Here is a 21,815-nt window from a genome sequence, read left to right on the forward strand (position 1 = left end):
TGAATTGTTCGCTAATGCGGCTACACTAACTTTCACAGTTTTCTTTGAAACTGTGCTTCGGTAAAGGTAAGACATTGGAATTTGCTTTGGTGGTGTCATGCAACGTAATCGTACAGTATGCGCCTCTGGATTTGATGAACTACAACTCCCAGCCTGCAGTTCCGAGCTGATCCAGAGGGGGAGTCTCACATGGTTAGTCAGTTTCATGTGACAGATCGCGAGTCCCAGCCCAATTAGCAGAAAGGGTGACTGGACGAGCAAGTTTTAATATGCAACTCGGAACTGACATGTATGCAAAGCACCGCTTGTTCTTTATTTCCCGCACACTTCAAGAAAGTACCCTCTTCTGCAAAATCATTGAAAAGACACCAAAGCAAGCATGATGCCTGTAAGTATCAGAGTCAAATCAGAAGATGTGAAAACGACAGGTTTCTTCAAGTCGGTGGATGTAGAATTAAAATGTTTACCCAATTTGCCAAACAACAGTACAAAAAAATGAGAAGCACCCAATGTGACTGACACGGGACTGCAGTAATTCTGTTATTTGGAGCGGTGTGACTTAGCGATTATAGAACTACTTTTGGTAATTCGACAGAACAGACGCAATCAAGATTTTTGGGACTGTATGTTTTGTTGGGGATACAATGTTGCGAATTTATCGGATAAGTTGATCAGAATTATTGCCTTTCGTTGTTGACACTGTAATGATCATCCACCTTTTCTCCAGCAGTACTACACCAAGGGAATAGGAACAGAATTCAATTCGACACAGGCTACAACTTAGTTCTCGAGGGATTCAATATGTGAAACAATCCTCCAGAACATTTTGTTTTTAGACCGGGTTTGAAATACAATTCACAGTTTCTCCCTTTAAAAGCTTGATACTTGTAACAACTTGGACTTCACAATGATTTGTTTTGAAATCTAGAGCTAGTGTGTTATTGTAAGGGTGTAATATCAAACTCACTATCACTGACAGCTGTTGACGTCACCATTACGGAGAATAGCTTCATTTTACAAAAAAGCCTGAACCTTTTAATTGACCTTAAATTCCACTAGCTGTCAGTGAGATTTGAACCAATGGCCACAAAGCATTCACCTGAAAGAAAGTGGAGGGGAATACTGTCCTCTGTGGAGTTATTTCAGTGAGGTAGTTATTTTTTACTAGCACAGGTGCAATGTGTTAAATGACCTTTTCTCTGTGCTGTAGATCTCTATAAAAAGAAGAGAAAGACGAGGTGAGACAGATGGCTGGGGTGAGCAATGTAGGCTTGACTAAGTTACTTCAGCAGAGAGCTGGCATGGATGAAACGGGCTGAATGGTTACCTTCCAAACCGTAGCCATTCTATGATTCCATGGGATAGGGGTGTGGGACTGGTATTGGTTGTTTAAAGTATTCAGAACCAGTTTTATCCTTTCTATAAACAAAGTTAAATTCTATTCGTCCAGCATGACATTTCAACCATGCTTTTAAAACCTTAAAATAAACTTGAGCAACATTTGTGATTAACCAGTGAACGGTCTCTGGTTGTCACTAATGTTTGCTTTCAGCCTTGTTGGAGATTGTCATGTTTGCAACACTCAGTGCAAGCTCTTAGCCTGAAGAACTGGCTCCAAGGGGACTGGTTAACAATGGGTTATGCCCTGACAGACACCACTAGTGATATCCCAAGTTCCAGTTTCAGCTTCTGTCCAGAAAAGGTCAGGTAATAATGATTTACTGATATAGTGGTACAGATATTAGGGGAAGAAGGAGAGTTTGTTCAATCTTGATACCAATTTGTTTATAAGAACTTCAGCCCCAATTTCTGAAGGCCTGTTGTCTAATTCTTATCACTGGAGAGGGTTGCTTGGAAAGTGACATGTGGTCAATCGTTATTAACATTAATGTCTTGGTCTGGTCAATACTAGTACATATAACTCCCAGTGGAATGGGTATGATTGCAGCCACTACTGTAAACAGAGAAAAACTGAAATAGTGGCACAGATGCTAGTATGTTGTCACACAAGTCAGTCTCTATTTACATGTGCACAGCTGTGACCAGCTGGTTTAGAGTCAGTCCTGAAGCTAAGAGACTCTCTGAATCCCATGTTTATATCTGTCAGTCAGGGCTTCTTGATTAGCCCAGATTAACAACACCAATCAAGGATCTCATAGACAATAAGATCCACCTCATTCCAATCACTACAAAAACCAAGACTATTTGGCCAATTCTAGTGACCTTGCACTTCCTGTGCCTTAAAACTCCTCTTTGTAACAATCTTCATTTATCTGAATGATAATTTATCCAAAACGGTATCGTCACAAGTTTGACCCATCTTTGGCTGTAGATCTGAATTTCATGAAAGATCATCTTAAAGGGTCAAAGAACAGTGCAGGGACAGAGGATCTCACAGAAAAAATTCCAAGGAGCAGCAGGGGGTGTGTCTTAGTCACATAAAGGGCCACTTGGTTCTTTGGTTTCCTACGACTTGGAATCAATAAATAAATTATAGAATAGAGGTCAAATATTACTCACAACATCCTAAGATATCTGAAATGCTGCTTCAGGATGTCAATAATAAGCAAGGGTGTCAGTAGCCTGTGAAGACAATAGCTTTGATCAATGGGTCATACAAAACGTGTAAATAATTTGGAAAGTTGTGGATTTCCACATTTAGAAATATTTATAGCAGAATTGCAACTAAAGTGGTATTGCATGATCAGTGCAATAACATGCATTCATGGCAATGGGCCATTGGATTTCAACTGCACAGGTCGGGCAGAAAGCCAAAAACTGAAGAACCTTCAGCATACTCACAGTTCCTAAGAAATTGGGAACCAATGCTTTGACAGATTTCATGGCTCTCATATTTGATACAAATTCAGTACAAATTGGTATTCTACATGATAAAGTTTAATAAAATGTTTAAAGTTAGTAATACATCATGCCATTTTACTGTTGTCACTTCCTTTACGATGTATTATCCATGACTGAGATGAAGAGCAGAGGACCTGCTTCCTGGCTCCCATTATTGTTTCTGCAAGGAATGAGAGAGAGTAGGTGTGTCTTGCTGCATATATCCTGTTTACTCCTCAGATTCAATGGAATAACCTTTGGCCAAATGGTAGTTCCTTCTCGAAGCAACTACTTGAATATCAGCTGCAATGCTGAACACTGTCTGAAATTTTGCAAAGTATTTCCCCTGCCAAGTTCCATTTATTAACTCTCAACCTGCCAGAGTTCCAGAGGAGGACATGAAGATGCAACAAATAGAGAAAATTACACTTTGAATGGGATATAAAGAGGCTACAAGGAGATATCAATTGAATAAGTGAGTGTGCAAAGGTTTGGCAATTGGATTATTGTGGGAGAATGTGAAATTGTCCAATTTGGTAGGAATACTATTAAGAAGAGCACATTATGTAAATGGTGAAAGAGTGCACAATGCTGAGATACAGAGGGATTTGGGTGCGCTAATGCATGAACTGCAAAAGGTTAGTGAACAGGTACAGCAGGTAATTAGGAAAGCTAACAATGGATATTAAATACAGAAGAACCAAGGTTATGATTCAGTTATAAAGGGCATAAGGAGAATCACATTTTGAATAGTATGCCATAGTATTGGTCTCCTTAGTCAAAGGACTAAGTATGTAAGTGTGTTGGAAGCAGATCGGGAATGTTTATTAGACTAAAACCTAGAATGGATAGGTTGTTTTATAAGAAAGGTTTGGACAGGTTAGGCTTATGTGCATTGGAATTTAAGGTGACTTGATTGAAATATAAGATCCAAAGGGATCTTAATAAGGGAGATGTGTAAAATATATTTCCTCTTTAGAGGAATCTCTTCCTCTAATGTTTACTGTTTAAAAATAAGACAACTTGCATTTCTCCAGCTCTCAGGGTCATGAGTCTTCAGAATTCTCTTTCTCAATAATGTGGTGTGAGCAGGGTCTTTGAATGCCTTCAAGGCAATGGTGGATAGATTCTTGTTAAGCAAGTGGTTGAAAAGTGATCAGGTATACAAGAATGTGTAGCTATGTTGATCTTATAACCTTTTTGAATGGCAGAGCAGAATTGAGAAGCCAAGTGGACCATTCCTGTTCCCAATTTTTGTTCATATATGTGTAGTTACTACAAAAACACTTGGAAGCCTTGTTTGATTTGTGGTAGTGTTGTCTTACAGAATCAAAGAGCTGAGAGTTGACAATTGTCACACAAAGGCCAGTGGCAGAAACCTGTTACTTAAGGAGACATCATCCAATGATCAAAGGACAACTAATGACGACAGCCAAAGATCAACTCAATACCTCCTTATTGGCAGGAAAAAGATTCTTCAAGTTGTTTTTCACTATCCTTGGAATCTTTATTTCAAATTTATAGCCTTAGGAATCAAGATTATGAACATGAACTGTTGGAATGGTTGTTTCTGTGGCATTATCACTGTGCTAGGCTGCCAGTTGACATATAGTAATTCGGTATAATACTTTCTGCATGGAAAGCATCTCATTTAATTGAGTAAATATGCAATACCTCTCTAAAATTAAAATATATAGACTAATCAATCCAACATCTGAATATAATGAGTTCACAGTGCAGAATTATTCCTGTTACTTTATTAAATTTTGGATACGTTGAATTTTACATGTTTGGTTAATACTTCCTAATTATGATTTTTTTTCTCTCTGGGGATGTGACAATGTCCTTATGACTAACAATTTGTTTTTACTTCTACGTTACATGAATAAAGCAAACTCAAGAGAAATCTGTGGGGAAGCTACTTTGTTCCTCTATTATAAGTTACAATATTAAGTATTAAATGGTCACATTTTATCAAAGTCAGTTCCACTGTACTGAGCTATGGCTGTCTTTACGTCATTATGATAAATGGCCATCCTTCTGTCACTCTCATGCTAACTGATAATCTTAATAAATCTCTTTCTGCACGGGTCATCGTCTCCTTCAAAGCTACTATCAATACTTCGCCCTCACAAAAACATTGATCCACTACATTGCACACAATTGCCAAATCACCAACCTCCCTTTCATTTCCATATTTGTTACATCGCAAATTTAAGAACACTTAAAGACAGATGTAAGTGGATGGGAAGCAGTTCAGAAACATTTATTAGGCTAATGCTTGAAATAGACCTTTGAGGAAAGTTTAGATAGTCTAAACTCGTGTTCACTGGAGTTTAGACTAGTAAGGGGTGACTTGTTTAGAAACATACAAGATCCTAAGCTCTTGATGGTGCATGTGGAAAGGATGTGTCCTCTTGTGGGAAAATTCAAAAACCACAGTTTCCACACGAATGGTGATGCCATTCAGTTCTAGCTCACTGCAATCATTTTTAACCCTTCACTATGTATGATTATCAGGCTGCTTATCTGAAATCTAGCACTTGAGTTGAAATTTCTTGCAACAAGGTATTGAGAAGATTGAATCTGTTGTTGTGTTGGTTTCAGTACAGAAACTCTACTCCCTAGTCATTGAATCATCTTGTTTCCTGGCACCTGAGTTTGAACCAAGCAGTTCATAACCTTGGTGGCATAGATGACTTTCCCATCCAATATACACAGGAACACTTAACACCACCTATTTCTATTGCCATAACATAATCTAACTCCACTCCTGAGTCCCGGTTAATCTGTTACTCGGTTTGTATATTTTCATTATTTATTTCAAATAGCTCCATGGTCTTGACCCTTTCCACTTCTAATCTGCTCTAGCCCCCCCAAAACCTCTGAGATATCTCCACTCCCCTAATCCTCTGGTTTCTTGAGCATCTGATTTCAATCATCCTCATTGCTGGTCGAGCCTTTGTGTGTGGGTTAGTTGAAGTATGAAATGATCTAGTGTTGATGAGGATAACCATCAAGTCAGGTTTAACAAGAAACATCTTGACAAGTAAACAGTAATTTTGCTTCATTGGTGCAATTATTTACAAGTAAAATGAACACACCCTATATCAATAGACACTATTGGGAAAACAGTCACTGCTGGTTGATGCCCTACAAGCTACTTTAAACTAAGTCTCCACTAAATTATCATCATAAGGCAGCTCTTAACAACCATGACTATGTCCCTTTGTCCTAGGGATAACCCCAAACAGTGGAGCATTTCCCACTCATTACCATTGGATCTCATGTGCTCAGGCTCCTTGAAGCCATTCTCCATAAAATGTGGGACTGATGTTTAGGGTAGTTACTCTCACCTACCCTTTGGAGTACATCTCTTTGCCCATATTTGATGCAAAGTTATGAGGTCAAGAGCTGACTGGCCATGGCAGAGCCCCAACTGAGTGTCAGGGTGTAGGTTAATATCAAGCAAGTGCTGCTTGATGACACTGTTAATGAGTCCTTTCATCACTTTAGTGAGGATTAAGAGTGGACTGATGTGGTAATTGGATGAACAGGATTTGTCTCGCTTTGTGTACACAGGACATGCTTGGGCAATTTTCCTCATTGTTAGGTAGAAACCAGTGTTGTAAACATATAGGCAAATCCTTACTCATTACAAAGCAAATTCTGGAGCCCAAATCTTTACTTATATTTCTGGGATATACTCAGGTCTGCTATCCTTTATTGATTTTTTTTCAGCCACTTTTTTGATATCATGTGGGGTGAATGAAATTGGCTGAAGACTGGCATCAGTGATGCTGGGGAGCACTGGAGGAGGTGGAGATGACTCATCGACTTGGCCATTCTGGCTGAAGGTCACTGCAAATGCTTTAGCCTTCCCTTTTACACTGATGTGCTGGGCACTGCCATCATTGGGGATGGGGATGGGGATATTTGTGGAGTCATTTTCTCCAGTAAGCTGTTTAATTATCCACCACCATTTATAACTTGACTTGGCCAACTCTATTTTGATTTAACCCCTGCCCTCCCCTTCACTTTTTCATTCACGTAGGCATTGCCCTTGAAGAAAAGGTTACTGCTTATCACTGGCCACTCGGGTGTTTTCTCTTCCTGATGGTGGAGTACAAATAAAGTTTCTGCACTCTGTTTCGTCACTGTGACCTACGCCTGCATACACATGGCATGGGTGCTGGGGAGATAAAAAGAAACTCGACATAGCAATGCTGCAGATCTTAGATTAGATCTAGTAGTTGTAGTATTGCTGGGCCCCATCTATCATGATCTAACCTGCAGCTTTTGTTATTTGATGTGCCTATAGTGGTGTTTTATAGCTTTAGGAGGTTGACACCTCGTCATTACCTATACTTGACTGTATGCCTGGCATGCCCTCCCCCATATTCTGGGCCAGGGATGATCCTTTAGCTTGATGGTAGTGGTAGAGAAGGGAATGGACCAGGCCATGAGATTGCAGATTGTAGTAGAGTGTAATTCTGCTCCAGCTGATACCCACAGCACTTTATGGATGCTCAGTCTTGGACTGCTAGATCTTATGGAATTTATTAGATTTAGTGTGGCGATTATGCCACAGAGTATAATGGAGGATATTGTCAAATGTGAAGGTGAGACTCCATCTCCACAAGGTGGTGATTACTGACACTGTCGACATCTGTAGTAAGCTAATCAGTTAGGATGAGGTCAAGATGCTTTTCCCTTTGGTCGGTTCCTTCAGCACCTGCAGCTTTTTTTTGTTAGATTTGACCAGTTCAGCCAATATTGGTGCTGCTGTGCCACTCTTGGTGATGGACATGGATGTTCCCATCAAGGGTACACTGTACACCTTTGCTAGCTACAGTTCTTTCTTCAATTATTGTACAAAATGGAGCAGTACTGATCAGCTTGGTGGTAGGGGTAGGATGCAAGTGTGGGATAGTGGCATGTGGTAAACAGCAGGTTTCCTTTATCATATTTGATGTGCTATCCGGGCACTTCATCATGGTACTGAGTCAATGTTGAGCAGTTCTGGGGAAATTCCCTCCTATAGACTACTATGCCCACCACCTCTGCTGCAGTGGTCAGGACATACTCAGCGATGGCAGTAGTGTTGTCTGGGATGCAGTCATACTGCATACAATATCAGGGTGTTTCTTGACTCCTCAGAGAGAACTTGTAATTTTGGCAGAAGTTAGGAAGCAATTGTTTTCAGCATTGGGGTTGGTGCCAGGTTTCCTTCCTATTTTTGAGACTGAGTGACTTTCTAGGCCATTTCAGAGGACAGTTAAGTGTCAAACCCACCGCCGTGGGCCAGGAGTCACACATAGGCCTGTCCAAGAAAGGATGGCAGATTTCCTTTCCTGGAAGATGATATGGCAATTGACAATGGTTCATTAGACTTTAAATTCAAATTTCACCATCCGCTATCGTGAAAGTTAGATCTCTGGATTTATCACCCGGTGCCAATACCCCAACACAATCACTTACTCTGTAACTATTTTATCATCCTCATTCCTGAAGGGCTTTTGCCGAAACGTTGACTATCCTGCTCCTCGGATGCTGCCGGACCTGCTTTTCCAGCCCACACTCTCGACTCTAATCTCCAGCATCTGCAGTCCTCACTTTCGCATATCCAAGCCAAAAGTCTGGAATTCCTTCCATAAATCTCCATACTTTTCTTGCTCACTTTCCTCCCAATAAGATGCTACCTTGGCTTATGTTTTGCTCATCTGCTTCAGTTTCTCCTTCCAGCGCTGTCATTATTGATGTGTAATGTTGCCATGAAGTGCCATGGGACATTTTATTGTATTAAAGGTGCAACAAGCTGCAATTGTTTTAGAAACATTATTTTTTTTGTGATGTTATTAAATAAATTCAAGTTTAATTTCATTGTTAAAATTTTAATCTTGAAGACTGCCAAATACCAACTTATTTCCAGAAAAAAATATTGTTGGTGTTGGAAGCCTAAAGTAACTGCTGTAAATATTCAGCAAACTAGATAGATCAGAGAAAGAAATAGTATTAATATTTTCAATCCATGACCTTTCACCAGAGCTTGAAGATGTTAGAGAAAGTTCTGGGATGGCTAATTCAAGCTAACCATGCAAAAGCATGGTCATTTTGCAACTGATTTGACACATTCATTGGTCATTTGGCTTTGCCCAGCGTATGGGAAGGAGTGTGGGCTTAAACAATCAAAGGTACTATGCCAAAGACTTTGAAAGAAATGAAATTTGGTCAATGCCTTTAAATTTAGTTGCCATCTTACCAAGTATATTTTGTTTTCTGGCTAATTTTTTTTGTTTTAGCTATTTTTGCCTTGAATTAGTTTGCTCTTTCCATAATATACAAATCCCATTAGAGGAAATAATCACACAGATGCATATGCTTACAGGCATTGAATAGGCACCTAGCTATTTGAAGAACAAATAGCACATATGTTCCTTCAGCTCTACGGTAGACAGTTTCTAATTAACTTGTTCAGTAATATTATTACATGCCTCCAATGCATGTGGGACTTGAAACCCAGGCCTTCTGGCACAAAGGTACACCATTCCCACAGCACAAAAAAAGCCCAATGGTATGCTGGGAAGGTGAGCACCAGTCATGTTGAATACCATTTCAAGAGAATTGGTCAGGTGTAGGAGTATATCAGGGAAACAAATATCGCACAAACAGCCATGTCTCTCCATCTCTCTGACATTAGTAGTTTGAAAGCCTGGTGCATAGCATGGAATTAGTTCTGTACAGACTTCATTCAGAACTGTCTTTCACATTTTAGTTAGTGCAAATTTGGGCCCTCTGATGTGATGTCTGTGAAAATATACACATCACATAAAATTTACTTTTAGTTTTACAAATTGAGTTTCACCTTTTCTTATGCATTGCAGATGTATTTCTTCGCATCTGATCAGGTGGTACTATTATTTGACTTCTGGAATATTCACTCTGTAGCAGGTACTGAATTTACTCATTGCAAAAAGGCAGTATTTGAACATAAACTATTTGTTTTACCTCCATGTTCTGCAAGTTTTTTATTGTACATTTTATGGATTTGCATTGGTATTATATGCTTCATTAAAGAAACATAGTGCATATTATTGCAGCCTTCATGACTTGAGTGTCCCAAAGTGCTTCAGAGTCAATGAAATCCTTTTCAAATGTAAGCACTGATATAATGTAGAAAACATGATAGCCAATCTACACATAGCTAAACTCCAGAAATAGTAATCTGATAATGACCAGATGATCTTTCAAAAATAGTGTCATGGAATGATTTATGTCTAAATGGGAGGGAGACAGGACCTTATTTTAAGGGTTTTGTGCCCAATAGTGTGTTACTCCCTCTTACTGGAAAGCATATTTTGTTCTCTGTCCTGGGACTTGAGCCAACAACATTCTGACTCAGAAGGGAGTGTACTATTGAGCCATGGTTAACACCTGGCACACCCCACTCCTTTATTTTCTCTTCTGAGAAGTCAGTGGCACTTCATCATTTGCAAATATTGTTCTGTAGTTACAATATTATCTTATGCCTTGTGGGATATTCCATTCAACATCAATTCCACCCTGATACTAATTGTCTGGCCCATAAACCATAGGGAAAAAGACTTGTATTTTCAATGGCTAAATAAAGTTAAACAATTGGCGGACGAGAAAGTGTCTGCTTTCACCTCGAAGCACCAAGTTATTTATGCATGGTATAGGCATTGCAATTTGTGCACAGAGGGAAAAGGCATTAAGAAAACTAATTTTAGTAATTGAAATTTTACCATTGGATATGCTAGATGCTTAAAATTTTCTATGCAACATCAATGTTGTTCTTAACCATACTCATTTCTGTACAGTCATTTCCAGTGTGACTCCTGCTTTGATTTTTGTGGTCTGGTTATATTTGTAAATGGACAGATTTGAGAAGGTTACACTATTTGCACTATTTTCCTGAGAAAGCCAGAAATGTAATAGAATTGAAGAGAAGAAACGAAGGCAATATGGTGACATTAAATTCACTAATTGTGGAAAAGAGAGACAAAAAGTGTAATTTCATAACTTGCAGCTGACTTAATAGAAATAGCAACTTCATTTAATGACATGCAGGTAATTCATTATTATCAAGTATGTTTGCTTTATCATGCAGTACTGAATTAACTTCATAACGTGTTAGTAATTCAAACAAATTCTGTGTTAATTCAATTAGGTGGCTAGTTATAACTCACCACACCCCAGCTGCAAACATATCCAATTGGGATAGCCATAAAACTAAGAGAATGTTTCAAGTCAACGCACTTGCATTTACATAGCATCTTCAATGTAGAAGATACTCCAAGATGCTTCTTGAAAAGGTCAAACAACATTTAACATTGAGCACCATATGGCAGAGATAAAACTAAAGACTAAAAACTTGTCAAAGATTTGGGTTTGAAGGAGTGTCTCAAAGGAGGGTATGATGTGGAGGTGCCAGTGTTGGACTGGGGTGAACAAAGTCAAAAATCACATGACACCTGGTTTTAGTCCAACAGGTTTTTATTTCAAATAACTTTGACTTAAAGGAGGATGCTAGTTAGAGAGAAAAAAGTGCAGTCTCGGGCTTTGGTAGCTGAAAGCAAACAGTCAATGGTAGAGCAATTAGCTGATGTAGAACAAGTCAACATCGATGGAATAGGGACCTCTAAAGGTTTTTGGCTGCATATCAATCACTAACCTATCTACTGAGTTACTAATGGATTCCATTCTTGAGTACATTTGTAAGTTGATTCATATGCAGTTCAGAACACAATATAGCGCAAAATAGCTATTCTTAAGTACAAGCGACTTTTTGCAGGTCAGATCTTAAATAAATATTAATTCTCGCCTGTATGGGATCTTGTTTGTCAGTTGGATATTCCCAAGTCAGCGACTGCCTGTACTATGAAAATTTATTTTTAAGTCTTAATTGGAGTGTTTCTCTTAATTAGACCCAATTGTATACAGTAATCACAATTCTGCTTTTAGCTCAGTAATTCCTTTGTGTCTTGTTTTGAACTTGGCACCGAAAATTCATTGTGTCATTGACTAAACCTTTCCTTTTACTTGAAGGAATGGTGCTGACAGTGGTGATTGTTCTGCTTATGACAGTCTTATATGAAATGCTAAAAGTGGAAACAGTGAAACTGGACAAGAAAATATTGGATCTGATGGCATCACCACCTAACCCTCAAGATGAAACAGCAGAGACGCTACCTATAAATCCAAACTCTCAGAAAACCTCCTGTAAAAGGTGATTGGTTATTCTTTGATCTATTTCTTTATTATTATTAGTTCTGTTGGCATTTTAGATGCAAGCTGACACCCATGGTAATTTCTACCTTTTATCTTGTGAGGTGATTCATGTTCTTCTCTCGGTTTAATTGTAATGACAGACTCTTTGTTGAGAAATCATTCTTCACATGGTAAATACATGAACAAAATTAAACTCAGAAATGCTAGGAACAATATGACACCCAACAAGTTCAATACTTCTGTATAGAATCGCAGAAAATTGGCACCCCAGGAGGCCATTTGGCCCATCGTACTCAAGTTGGCTGAAAGAGTTCTCCACACTAATCACACTTTTCAGTTTTTAGGCTGTTCAGCTCTTGGGTGAGCATTGAAAGTACTAAAACCGAAGTAGTTTTAATACATGATGAGAGCTTCTTGTTCTATTAAAAACTCTCCTTACCCTTGATCTGAAAAATTATCCTTTCTAATCCCATCTAATCCTTCTGCCAACTATTCTAAATCTCTTCCCCTTATCATTGAGCTCTTTGCTAACTGAAATAGTTCCTTTTAATACACTGGAATCAAGCAGCTCCATTTTAAAAATGTCAGTTAAATCTTCCTTCAGTTTATTCTGTTACAAATAAATGAGCCCTAGACTATCCAATCTTGCCTTCAAGATGACATTTTCCATTTCTAGCAACATTCTTGAAAATCTTTGTACCCGCTCCAGTGAAGAGATGATTCTTCTAATTTAGTTACCTGAACCGAACAATCAGCTTGCTGTGGCAAAGCAAGTGTTTTACTCTGTTTGAGGATAAGCTGTATGCTCTTATATTCTATGGGTTAGATAGTAAAGGAAAGCATCAAATAGGTCTTCTTAACCACCTTAAATATCTGTCCTGATACCTTCAGGAAACTGTGGTTATGCACTTCAAGGTGTCTGTTACTCAGCACTTGTCAGTGCATCATTGCATAGCCCTAGACAGATTTACCCTTCCCTAAATGCATTACACCTCAGTTTGTAGATTGAATTCCATTTGCCACCCATTTCTCCACTAGACCATTCATTTGATTTCTTCCTGAACTCATATTTCTCACCCTGTACAAATAATTTTTATGTCATCTGCAAACTTAATTGGGTGCCCAACCCCATTTAAATCTACATCACTGACACAGATCATAGAATCAAGCATCTTAGTGAAGGGCCCTGTGGAACTCAATTGGAAATAGCCTTCTAACTACAAAAGACTCATTGACCATTACCTTTTCCTTCCTGCTACTGAATCAACTTTGGTTCCAGCTGGTGGCTTTTTTGAGGGATACCATGAAGTTTTCTGATTGGTTTGCGTTATGGGACTTTGTTAAAAGCCTTACTAAAATCCATTTAGAATAAATCAAATGCACTGTAGAAATGTTTCAAGCTCCATCTGCCCTGGAGCCTTGGCAAATCATGTCAGGGCAGGTTAATTAAGAACCTATATTTCCATCTTACAATTGTATTTATGTAGCACCTGTCAAATAGTCAACATGCTAAGGTGTCTCTCAGGACTATTAGAAATTATTCTCAAATTTTTTTTTTAAGACAGCACATTAAAAAGGCAGTTTTGCCTCTGGAATCAACTATTGCAAAGCAGTTAGTATCAGCTTTTAATTTTCCACTGTCCAAAACTCTGCACTGCACATCCTAACTGTGACAAGGTTCCTTCGCCGTTCTATCCTCTCTGACTACATCAACTCCTGGTTAATGCAGTGATTTTAAAACTCTTGCCTGGTTTATAATTCCCTCTGAGCTAAATCCTTCCTATTGCAATAACTTCCTCCATCTCTGTCAAATGACATGATATCTTTGATTGTGGCCCCTTAAACACATTCCCCCATTGGCAGCCAAAGTGTTGAGTTCCAAAGCTCTGGCAGTCCCTCCTTAACCTTTTTTTCGCTTTTGTCTAACATGGTTTTTCTTTTATTAAAAAAAATCCTCACAACAACCCAGCTACTTATTCATATTTCTGGTCATCCTTTCTAATAACTATAAAACTTCATATACTAGTGCTTGAGTAAATTTCCATTGCATTTAAAGGTGTTGTATAAATACAAGTTGTTCTTGTTGTGAGACAGCAAATGACAATCAGATGGGTTTAGGATGAGAAAGGAAGACTTGCATTATTAGTGGATTTGATAACCTCAGAATGTGCAAAAACATGTTGCCTTCTGCAATATGGTTGATATTTTAATACAGGACATGCAACAATTTATGCACAGCAAATTTCTCACAAACTGCATTATAGAATTCACCAAATCATCTCATATAGTGATTGAGGGATAAATATTAATTAGGACACCGGAGATAACTCAACATGAATATTATCAGTAGAAGGATAAAAATTGAGCATGTAAGAGGCATGATTTAAAAGAGCGAAATGCTTGAGTGAGTGGGAAAGAGCAAGGGAAGGAGAAAAGACAAAAAAAATCAAGTAGAGGTGTTGTCGGACCAGGAGCCAATGACTGTCAGTGAACATAGTGAACGGGCTGGGGTATAGGTTGGGGGGTTACTGGAACTTAGTGTGAGCTAGGTGTTCAAAAATGTTTTTTGATGAGGTCACATCTATAGAGATGTGGATGGTTGGGCAAGAGAGAAAAATAAACCTATCCTTGAATGATGACAATATCTTGATAACCCAAGGTCACCAATATATAAAAGAAAACAAGCAATATTCTTTCACCTCTTGTGGGTGATTAGTACTGTTGTCTCACATCATCAGGTTCCACATTCTCCCAAGGTCTGTATGGGTTTCTGCTAGATGTACTGGTTTCCACAGTCCAAGGATTTACAGAGTAGGTGGATTAGCAAGGCTAAATTGCATGGTGAGCTGAAAATGTGTTGCTGGAAAAGCGCAGCAGGTCAGGCAGCATCCAAGGAACAGGAGAATCGACGTTTCGGGCATAAGCCCTTCAGGGATGTGTAAGGTAGGTGCAGTAGCCATGGGAAATGCAGGGTTAACAAAGATATTTTTAGATTACATTACAGTGTGGAAACAGGCCCTTCGGCCCAACAAGTCCACACCCACCCGCTGAAGCGCAACCCACCCGTTCCTCTAACCTAACACTATGGAAAATTTAGTACGGCCAATTCACCTGACCTGCACATCTTTGGACTGTGGGAGGAAACCAGAGCACCCGGAGGAAACCCACGCAGACACGGGGAGAATGTGCAAACTCCACACAGTCAATCGCCTGAGGCGGGAATTGAACCCCGGACTCTGGCGCTGTGAGGCAGCAGTGCTAACCACTGGGCCACCGTGCCGCCCATGAGGGCAAGAGGGCAAGAGTCTGGGTCTGGGTGGGATGCTATTCACAGGGTTGGTGGAGACTTTCTGGGTCAAATGGCCTGTTTTGCACTGGAGGAATTCTATGATTCTACCTATGCCTACCCTGCATCATTACACAAGTTCCACAACTTGATTGAACTCCTTTCTTTCTTTCAATATTGTCAGTGTCTTGCACAGTGACTTTTCCATTGGGTTTTCAAATTTAAAAGTACCAGAAGCTACGGTTGGATTCAAAACATAAGCATGTTTCTGATCTAACTCAGGAACTACTGTATTGTCAATATTTTGCAATGCAAAGAGTGTGATTTTCAATAAAGTTTCACAAAAATCCGTCACTATTTTATCTGAGTTTCTTTGTCGGACAGCTAGCACAACTTACCAATATATAGTCATATTATTAAAGTTAAAACAACCATAAGAACAATTCAACTTTATCAGAGACAAAGGGAACAATTTATTTCCTGGCTCAGTAGAAATAAAAACACACATACCAGTTTAAACTCAGCATGTGGGATTTAGAGTAGAGGAGAAACATACTTAGTAATTAAATGGAGACGTGATTCAATTATGAAATTAAGCAAATAGAAAAAACTTTGGAAGTAAGTCTCTGGGTCTACCCAAAAATGACATCAAACAATTAAAGAATGCCCTAACTGCATAACAAGTTTGGGCATTTTGCTGTTAAGTAAAGTGGCTTTCCACAACTTGTATAATAAGACCTTTAACTTTAGGTTTCAGTATGTTCATTCAGGTTATGTTTATGCAACAGTTTTTCACCCACATCATGATTTTCTGTTACTCATCTCCTCAAAGCATTGGTCCTCAGTATAATGAGATTCTGTAGATGTTTGGCATCCTTCGGTGCCTCGATCAAGATATTACTTTTCATGCATCATAAGGTACAAGAGTAACAATGCTGGAAAAATGAGCTCTCATGGGCTGAAATTGTTTTTGCTTCATTCCTCACTTCCCTTATGGTTGTCAATGCCCCTATATTTCAGATGGCAAGGATCCGTTGGTTATTTAACAACGCGCACATCATAACTGAGCTTAATGTGCATTCAACAATTGTCCACACAGATGCATGACCAGCAGCTATCACTTGACAGAGATCAGAGGAATGAACCCTGACAGGAAAACAAGGAACTTGGCATGATTCCCACTGGATAAAAACTTACAAATCTACCCTTTCCCTCCCTTGAGCCTACTCTTCCATTCAAGATGATCATGGCTAATCTAATTGTGATCTCACTTTCATCTTCTGGCTTACTCCTGATACTCACTAATACCAATGGCAAAAGTGAGGATTGCAGATGCTGGAAATCAGAGTAGTGCTGGAAAAACACAGCCGGTCAGGCAGCATCCGAGGAGCAGGAAAATCAATGTTTCAGGCAAAAGCCCTTCATCAGGACTGAAGGGCTTTTGCTCAAAACATCAATTTTCCTGCTCCTCGGATGCTGCCTGACTGGCTATGCTTTTCCAGCACCACTCTAATCTAGTCACTAATACCAATGTTAGTCAAATCTATTTACCTGTAGTTTAATAATATTGAATCACCTAAACTCCACCACTATTGGAGTTCCAAAATCTCTCAACAATCAGAGAAAACATTGCTTTTCATTTCCTGCTTAAATGAGAGACCTATTTATAAACTGTGTTCTAGTCTCTTTCACTAGGGGAAACATCCTTTCAGCATCCCCACTGACGTGTGCCTTGGTACAGCGTGTGATGAATCAACATTTAACAAGAATGGGGCCAGTCCCCGAAACATTGCCTTCTGCGCTCAAACAGCCAGTAGATATGCTACACAAACGAAAGGTCCCCCCAGTTGTAGAAAGTGAAATGGCGAATGTAATAATGATTTTAGAATTTCTTTAGTAGAAGAACTCCTCTCTACAATTCTGAATTGCTTGTTATTCAATATTCAGGTAGGTCTGATTAGCATCATTGTGTCTCTGATAGTATCTGTTGTCAAAATGTATGTTTCAAACCCTGAATGTTGTCAACTGGTGATTCTGATGGATTGTGGCTTGAATCTCTGTCGTGAGGCCATGCTGATTAAGTGGGAATGGCAACACAGTTGTTTTGTTTCCTATCCAACTGTCGCAGGTAATTCTCCTCAATCCATGGTACTGTATCATTTTACCATCACAAAACCCTGGTGAAATCAATTGGCTATTTCTAATGCATAAACTTTTCATGACTATTGTGTATAATTGCCTGAAAAAAATTTGATTTCACGTTTTGATCATCAATATTTGAAACAGAAGGATATTTAAGTCAGATGCACAATCCTAGCCACATCAGACTGAACTCTTGCCACTTTCATGTTTATATGCAATTAGGAAGCAAGAAGATTCAAATCAATGAACAGACGTAGCCTAGAAAATTGGTGCCAAGTAGTATTTAAATGCAATACAGCATGAGAAGTGGAAAGAGCTTATTACTAGTAGTGCCTTTAAAAAAATGCAAAAATATTAACATAACTCTACCTTAATTGTTATTGAATATTGCAGGTGGATATGGGTTCATGTACTCCAGTCTGTTTTGCACATTATCCAGGTTGTCCTCAGCTACTTTTTGATGCTTTGTGCCATGTCCTACAATGTATGGGTCTTCCTAAGTGTAATCGCTGGAGCTGGAATTGGGTATTTTGTGGCATACCCACTGATCAAGACTTGTTAATTAGCAATGGTGTACTTCTGCAACTCTTGTTTCAGAACAGAAACTGCCACATTGCGGAGAAGACCTGTGAGAAACAAATGGACTGGATCTTCATCTTTAATAGCCTTCAGAAAAAACTTGTCTTCTTCATACCACAATTTTACACAGAAGCCATATAAAAGCCTTCCAGGGATGATTGTTCTGCATACTTACATCTTTCTGCAATTTTTAATACTGTTTTCTATTTAATGCATTGGGTGACTGTCCAAAAAGGTGTTAATACAGATGCTATACTGAATACAAATACACTTTATTAAACCAAACATCAAAAAAAATTTAACTTGCACCAATCAAAAATATTGACTTTTTATAACTTGCTGTTAAAATGTGCTGCTAATTATAAATTTGGTCAAAAGTGGTAGAAAACTGTGAATATCTCGACCAAATGACCTGAAACGACATTTGTATTATAAAATAATAATGACTGAAAAAGTCAGTGAAGCACCATCAATTTGATCAAAGCTACTTGAAACAGATTGAACACAAAGTTTCTTTCCTAAAGATTATTAATGTATGTGGAAATATTTGAGCTTCAGTACAGTTCCACACATTTGTTCATGGTTTTAGATCATTGCAGCTACAGATTTTTTAAATTCATTCGTGGAGTGAGGGTGTCACTGTCTGAGCCACACCAGGTTATCCCTCTATAAAAGACACGCGTCAATGTGTCCAGATGAGTTTTTCTGACAGTTGACAATAGATTTAAGGGTATAAGGAGAGTCTTAATTCCAGAGTTTTAAAAAATTATTGAAGTCACATTCCATGCATGGTGCAGTGTGGTAGCTCAGTGATTAGCATTTCTGCCTCATTGTGCCAGGGACCTGGGTTCAATTCCACCCTCTGGTCACTGTCTGTGTGGAGTTTGCATGTTCCCCTGTGGGTTTCCTCCCACAGTCCAAAGCTGTTCAGTTTAGGTGGATTAACCTTGGGAAATGCAGGGTTTACAGGGATAGGATAGGGAAATGGTTCTGGGTGGGATGCTGTTTGGAAGGTCAGTATGGACTGAATGGACTGCTTCTACACTCTTAAGTATTCAATGATTTCACCATAGATGATTAAAACATAGGTCCCCAGAATATTACCTGGCTCTCTGGATCAACAGCACAGTGATAATGGCATTATGCTATTGCCTCTCCCGTGAAGTGGTTTATTTGTTTGCCTGTGTGTAGATAAGGACAAAATACATCTTTCCATTGCAAACTCTTCTTCTCCTAAATTCATTGTACCTGGTGACACATCCCTAAGACCTATATATCAACACAGACAGGTAAGCAACAAGAATTCACAGACCTGGAATTGCATATATTGTACTTTTAAACACAAGGGTTATTTTATTAAGGTTCATAATAAAATAAAGCTCATGCTGGAATTTAACTATAGCTAAACCAAATCAAAAATTCCTGAATGTGTTGAGTAATCATTTGAGTTCTCAAACATAAATGATATTAAATGGTCTTGTAGTTACAAGCATTGTAATTTAGCAAACAGATGAGCAATGATTAAAGCCTAAACACCAGTGATGTCCACATTGTTAAAATATTACATTCAGAATCAAAAATGAATATCGTTCTTTTAAATTCTGCATCTGAAAAATCAGCTGAACATGAAGAACCTGTTCTTCAAAATATATTAACTCAGCCATTCTTTCCTCGCCCTCTAATTTCACTTGTTAATCTCTTAATGGGATAACCGTGTTGCCAGGGAGAATCAGGGTGAATTCCAAACGAGCTAGAGATTTAAGTCCGTGGGTAATTCTAAAATATTTCCAGTGTTTCTGCAGAATTAATCTTCTCTAATAGTTTAACCTACTCGATTATTGCAGTCTGCTTAATCTTCCATTTGCTGTTATCCTAGAACATTCTTAACTAGAGTTAGGATAGTACCAAATTGTGAGAAGCATATGACACATTTCGCTTTCACCACATCTTAAAAGATGTAAACAATTCTCAATTGTAAATTTTGATTTTACGCAAAGTTTACAATACATTAAGCTATGACTTCAAACTCTTGTTGCACTTAGAATGATAAAGTTGCCCAAATATATGCATAATTTTAACACTTTTAAGCATTAGAATTCCTGACTAAGGTTTCTAGACATAACAGGATTAGCTCATTTTGTAATTTGTCCATCAGTGAGAACATGGTTGAACATTTGACAAACTTCGTAAGATTCCTTTGTTTCATATGCCTTAAATACTTTTAGTTAATGAGCAACTAAAACAAAAAAAAATCACAGAGCAAAATTAATAAAATTTAACATTACATCTGTGGACAAGACTTTCATGTTTCTAACATTGTGTACATGTGTGGAGGTGTTTACCAACTTCACTTCAAAAATGTCGTTTTTAATTTTTAGGCTATGTTCTTTAACCCGCGACTGCACAACCAAAGGGCTCTTCTGGAGCAATGGTAGTATCCCTGCTTCTGGGCTAGAAGACATGGCTTCAGGTCCCACCTGCTTTAGAGATGTGTCATAGCACATGTGTCAAGCAGGAATATTTTCAGTACAATGTGTGTTTTCATTTGAAAGAAAAAATTTAGGAAAATGCTGCATTGTTTTCATTGTGGTGAGATAATTTACACTAATTGTAAATAGCAATGGAAAAAGACCAACATTTTTTCATGGATAATGTACTTTTTAATTGTTTTGTGACATTGTATTGAAAAGAAATGTTGCATTAGAAGAAAGGAAGTGGTATGATTTAAAAATGCATGAATTCAATGTTTAAAAAGGTAAGTGGAAGCAGCACAAATCCTTTTGCTAACAGTCTTGCCAAAAAAATCTATATTTTGAAAGATGTAACGATGAACCATTTGTTCCTATGCAAGTGTGGTGGAAACTAGGCTTGATCAAGTAGGGCTTCAACTGCCATAGTCATTAACAGAAAAACTACATATAAATGTATTTGGCTTTTCAAGGTCAAGTTTAAATGCATCAACCTTAATATAAATTATCAGTAAACACATCAGAGTCCTTTTTAAAAACGAAACCCAGTGCCTTAGTGCTTTTTCTGAAGCCAGCAATTAAAAATTGGCTCCATTCTGCAAATGTGTTTTGCTCGTGATTAATCTTTATTTAACCAGTGTACCTAGATCAAGGACAAAACATTGGGCAGAACTACTTGGGTCGCAGTTTGCGCAATTGTATTGTATGTATTTTATCCACTGTGCCATGAAATCATGAATGTCAAATTAAGTGGAATATTGCTATCTTAAACAAATACAACTATTTTACCAAAGAACCGTCATGCAGCTACCTTTTTATGTAGAATAAAGGTTCAGAACTACAGGCAGTCGAGTACTCAAATGGTTACATATGGAATAATTGGCCCAAGTGCAAAGATGACTGTTATGGTGGCTACCTACACATGCTAATAGGCCAGAAGCAGGGCAAAATATTGTACAGGTTTTCTGGTATAATACGCGTTTCGTTAATTCGAATTGGCTATAACACTATTGATGAATTAGAGTCATAGAGATGTACAGCATGGAAACAGACCCTTGGTCCAACCCATCTATGCCGGCCAGATATCCCAACCCAATCTCGTCCCACCTGCCAGCACCCGGCCCATATCCCTCCAAACCCTTCCTATTCATATACCTATCCAAATGCCTTTTGAAATGTTGCAATTGTACCAGCGTCCACCACTTCTTCTGGCAGCTCATTCCACACACATACCACCTTAAGTTGCC

General features: G+C 38.5%; 1 protein-coding gene and 1 long non-coding RNA gene across 4 annotated transcripts; both read left to right on the forward strand.

Annotated features, from left to right (window-relative positions):
• The first annotated feature begins 183 nt into the window (after positions 1-183).
• On the forward strand, positions 184-21,632 carry slc31a2 (solute carrier family 31 member 2). 3 transcript variants are annotated; one of them, XM_043720001.1, is made up of 4 exons: positions 184-388; positions 9,726-9,792; positions 11,911-12,091; positions 20,479-21,632. In XM_043720001.1, the coding sequence occupies exons 1-4, from the start codon at positions 380-382 to the stop codon at positions 20,597-20,599; spliced, it is 378 nt and encodes a 125-aa protein (XP_043575936.1). In that variant the 5' UTR covers positions 184-379; the 3' UTR covers positions 20,600-21,632. The 3 variants fall into 3 exon arrangements, with proteins under 3 accessions (XP_043575936.1, XP_043575934.1, XP_043575935.1); XM_043719999.1 differs by lacking the exon at positions 20,479-21,632 and adding an exon at positions 18,119-18,974; XM_043720000.1 differs by lacking the exon at positions 20,479-21,632 and adding an exon at positions 17,915-18,248.
• LOC122564783 lies at positions 396-4,625 on the forward strand. Its single transcript, XR_006315999.1, has 2 exons — positions 396-3,316; positions 4,169-4,625. It is a non-coding gene; the product is annotated as an uncharacterized LOC122564783 (long non-coding RNA).
• Positions 21,633-21,815: the final 183 nt, after the last annotated feature.

The sequence above is a fragment of the Chiloscyllium plagiosum genome, chromosome 30 (assembly GCF_004010195.1).
Source record: "Chiloscyllium plagiosum isolate BGI_BamShark_2017 chromosome 30, ASM401019v2, whole genome shotgun sequence".
Taxonomy (NCBI): Eukaryota; Metazoa; Chordata; class Chondrichthyes; order Orectolobiformes; family Hemiscylliidae; genus Chiloscyllium; species Chiloscyllium plagiosum.

Excerpts from the sequence above, each read along its gene's own strand:
- slc31a2 (XM_043719999.1), top strand. Across the intron at positions 9,793-11,910 it reads GAATATTCACTCTGTAGCAG|GAATGGTGCTGACAGTGGTG; the intron begins GTACTGAATTTA and ends TTTTACTTGAAG. Across the intron at positions 12,092-18,118 it reads CAGAAAACCTCCTGTAAAAG|AACAGAAACTGCCACATTGC; the intron begins GTGATTGGTTAT and ends CTCTTGTTTCAG.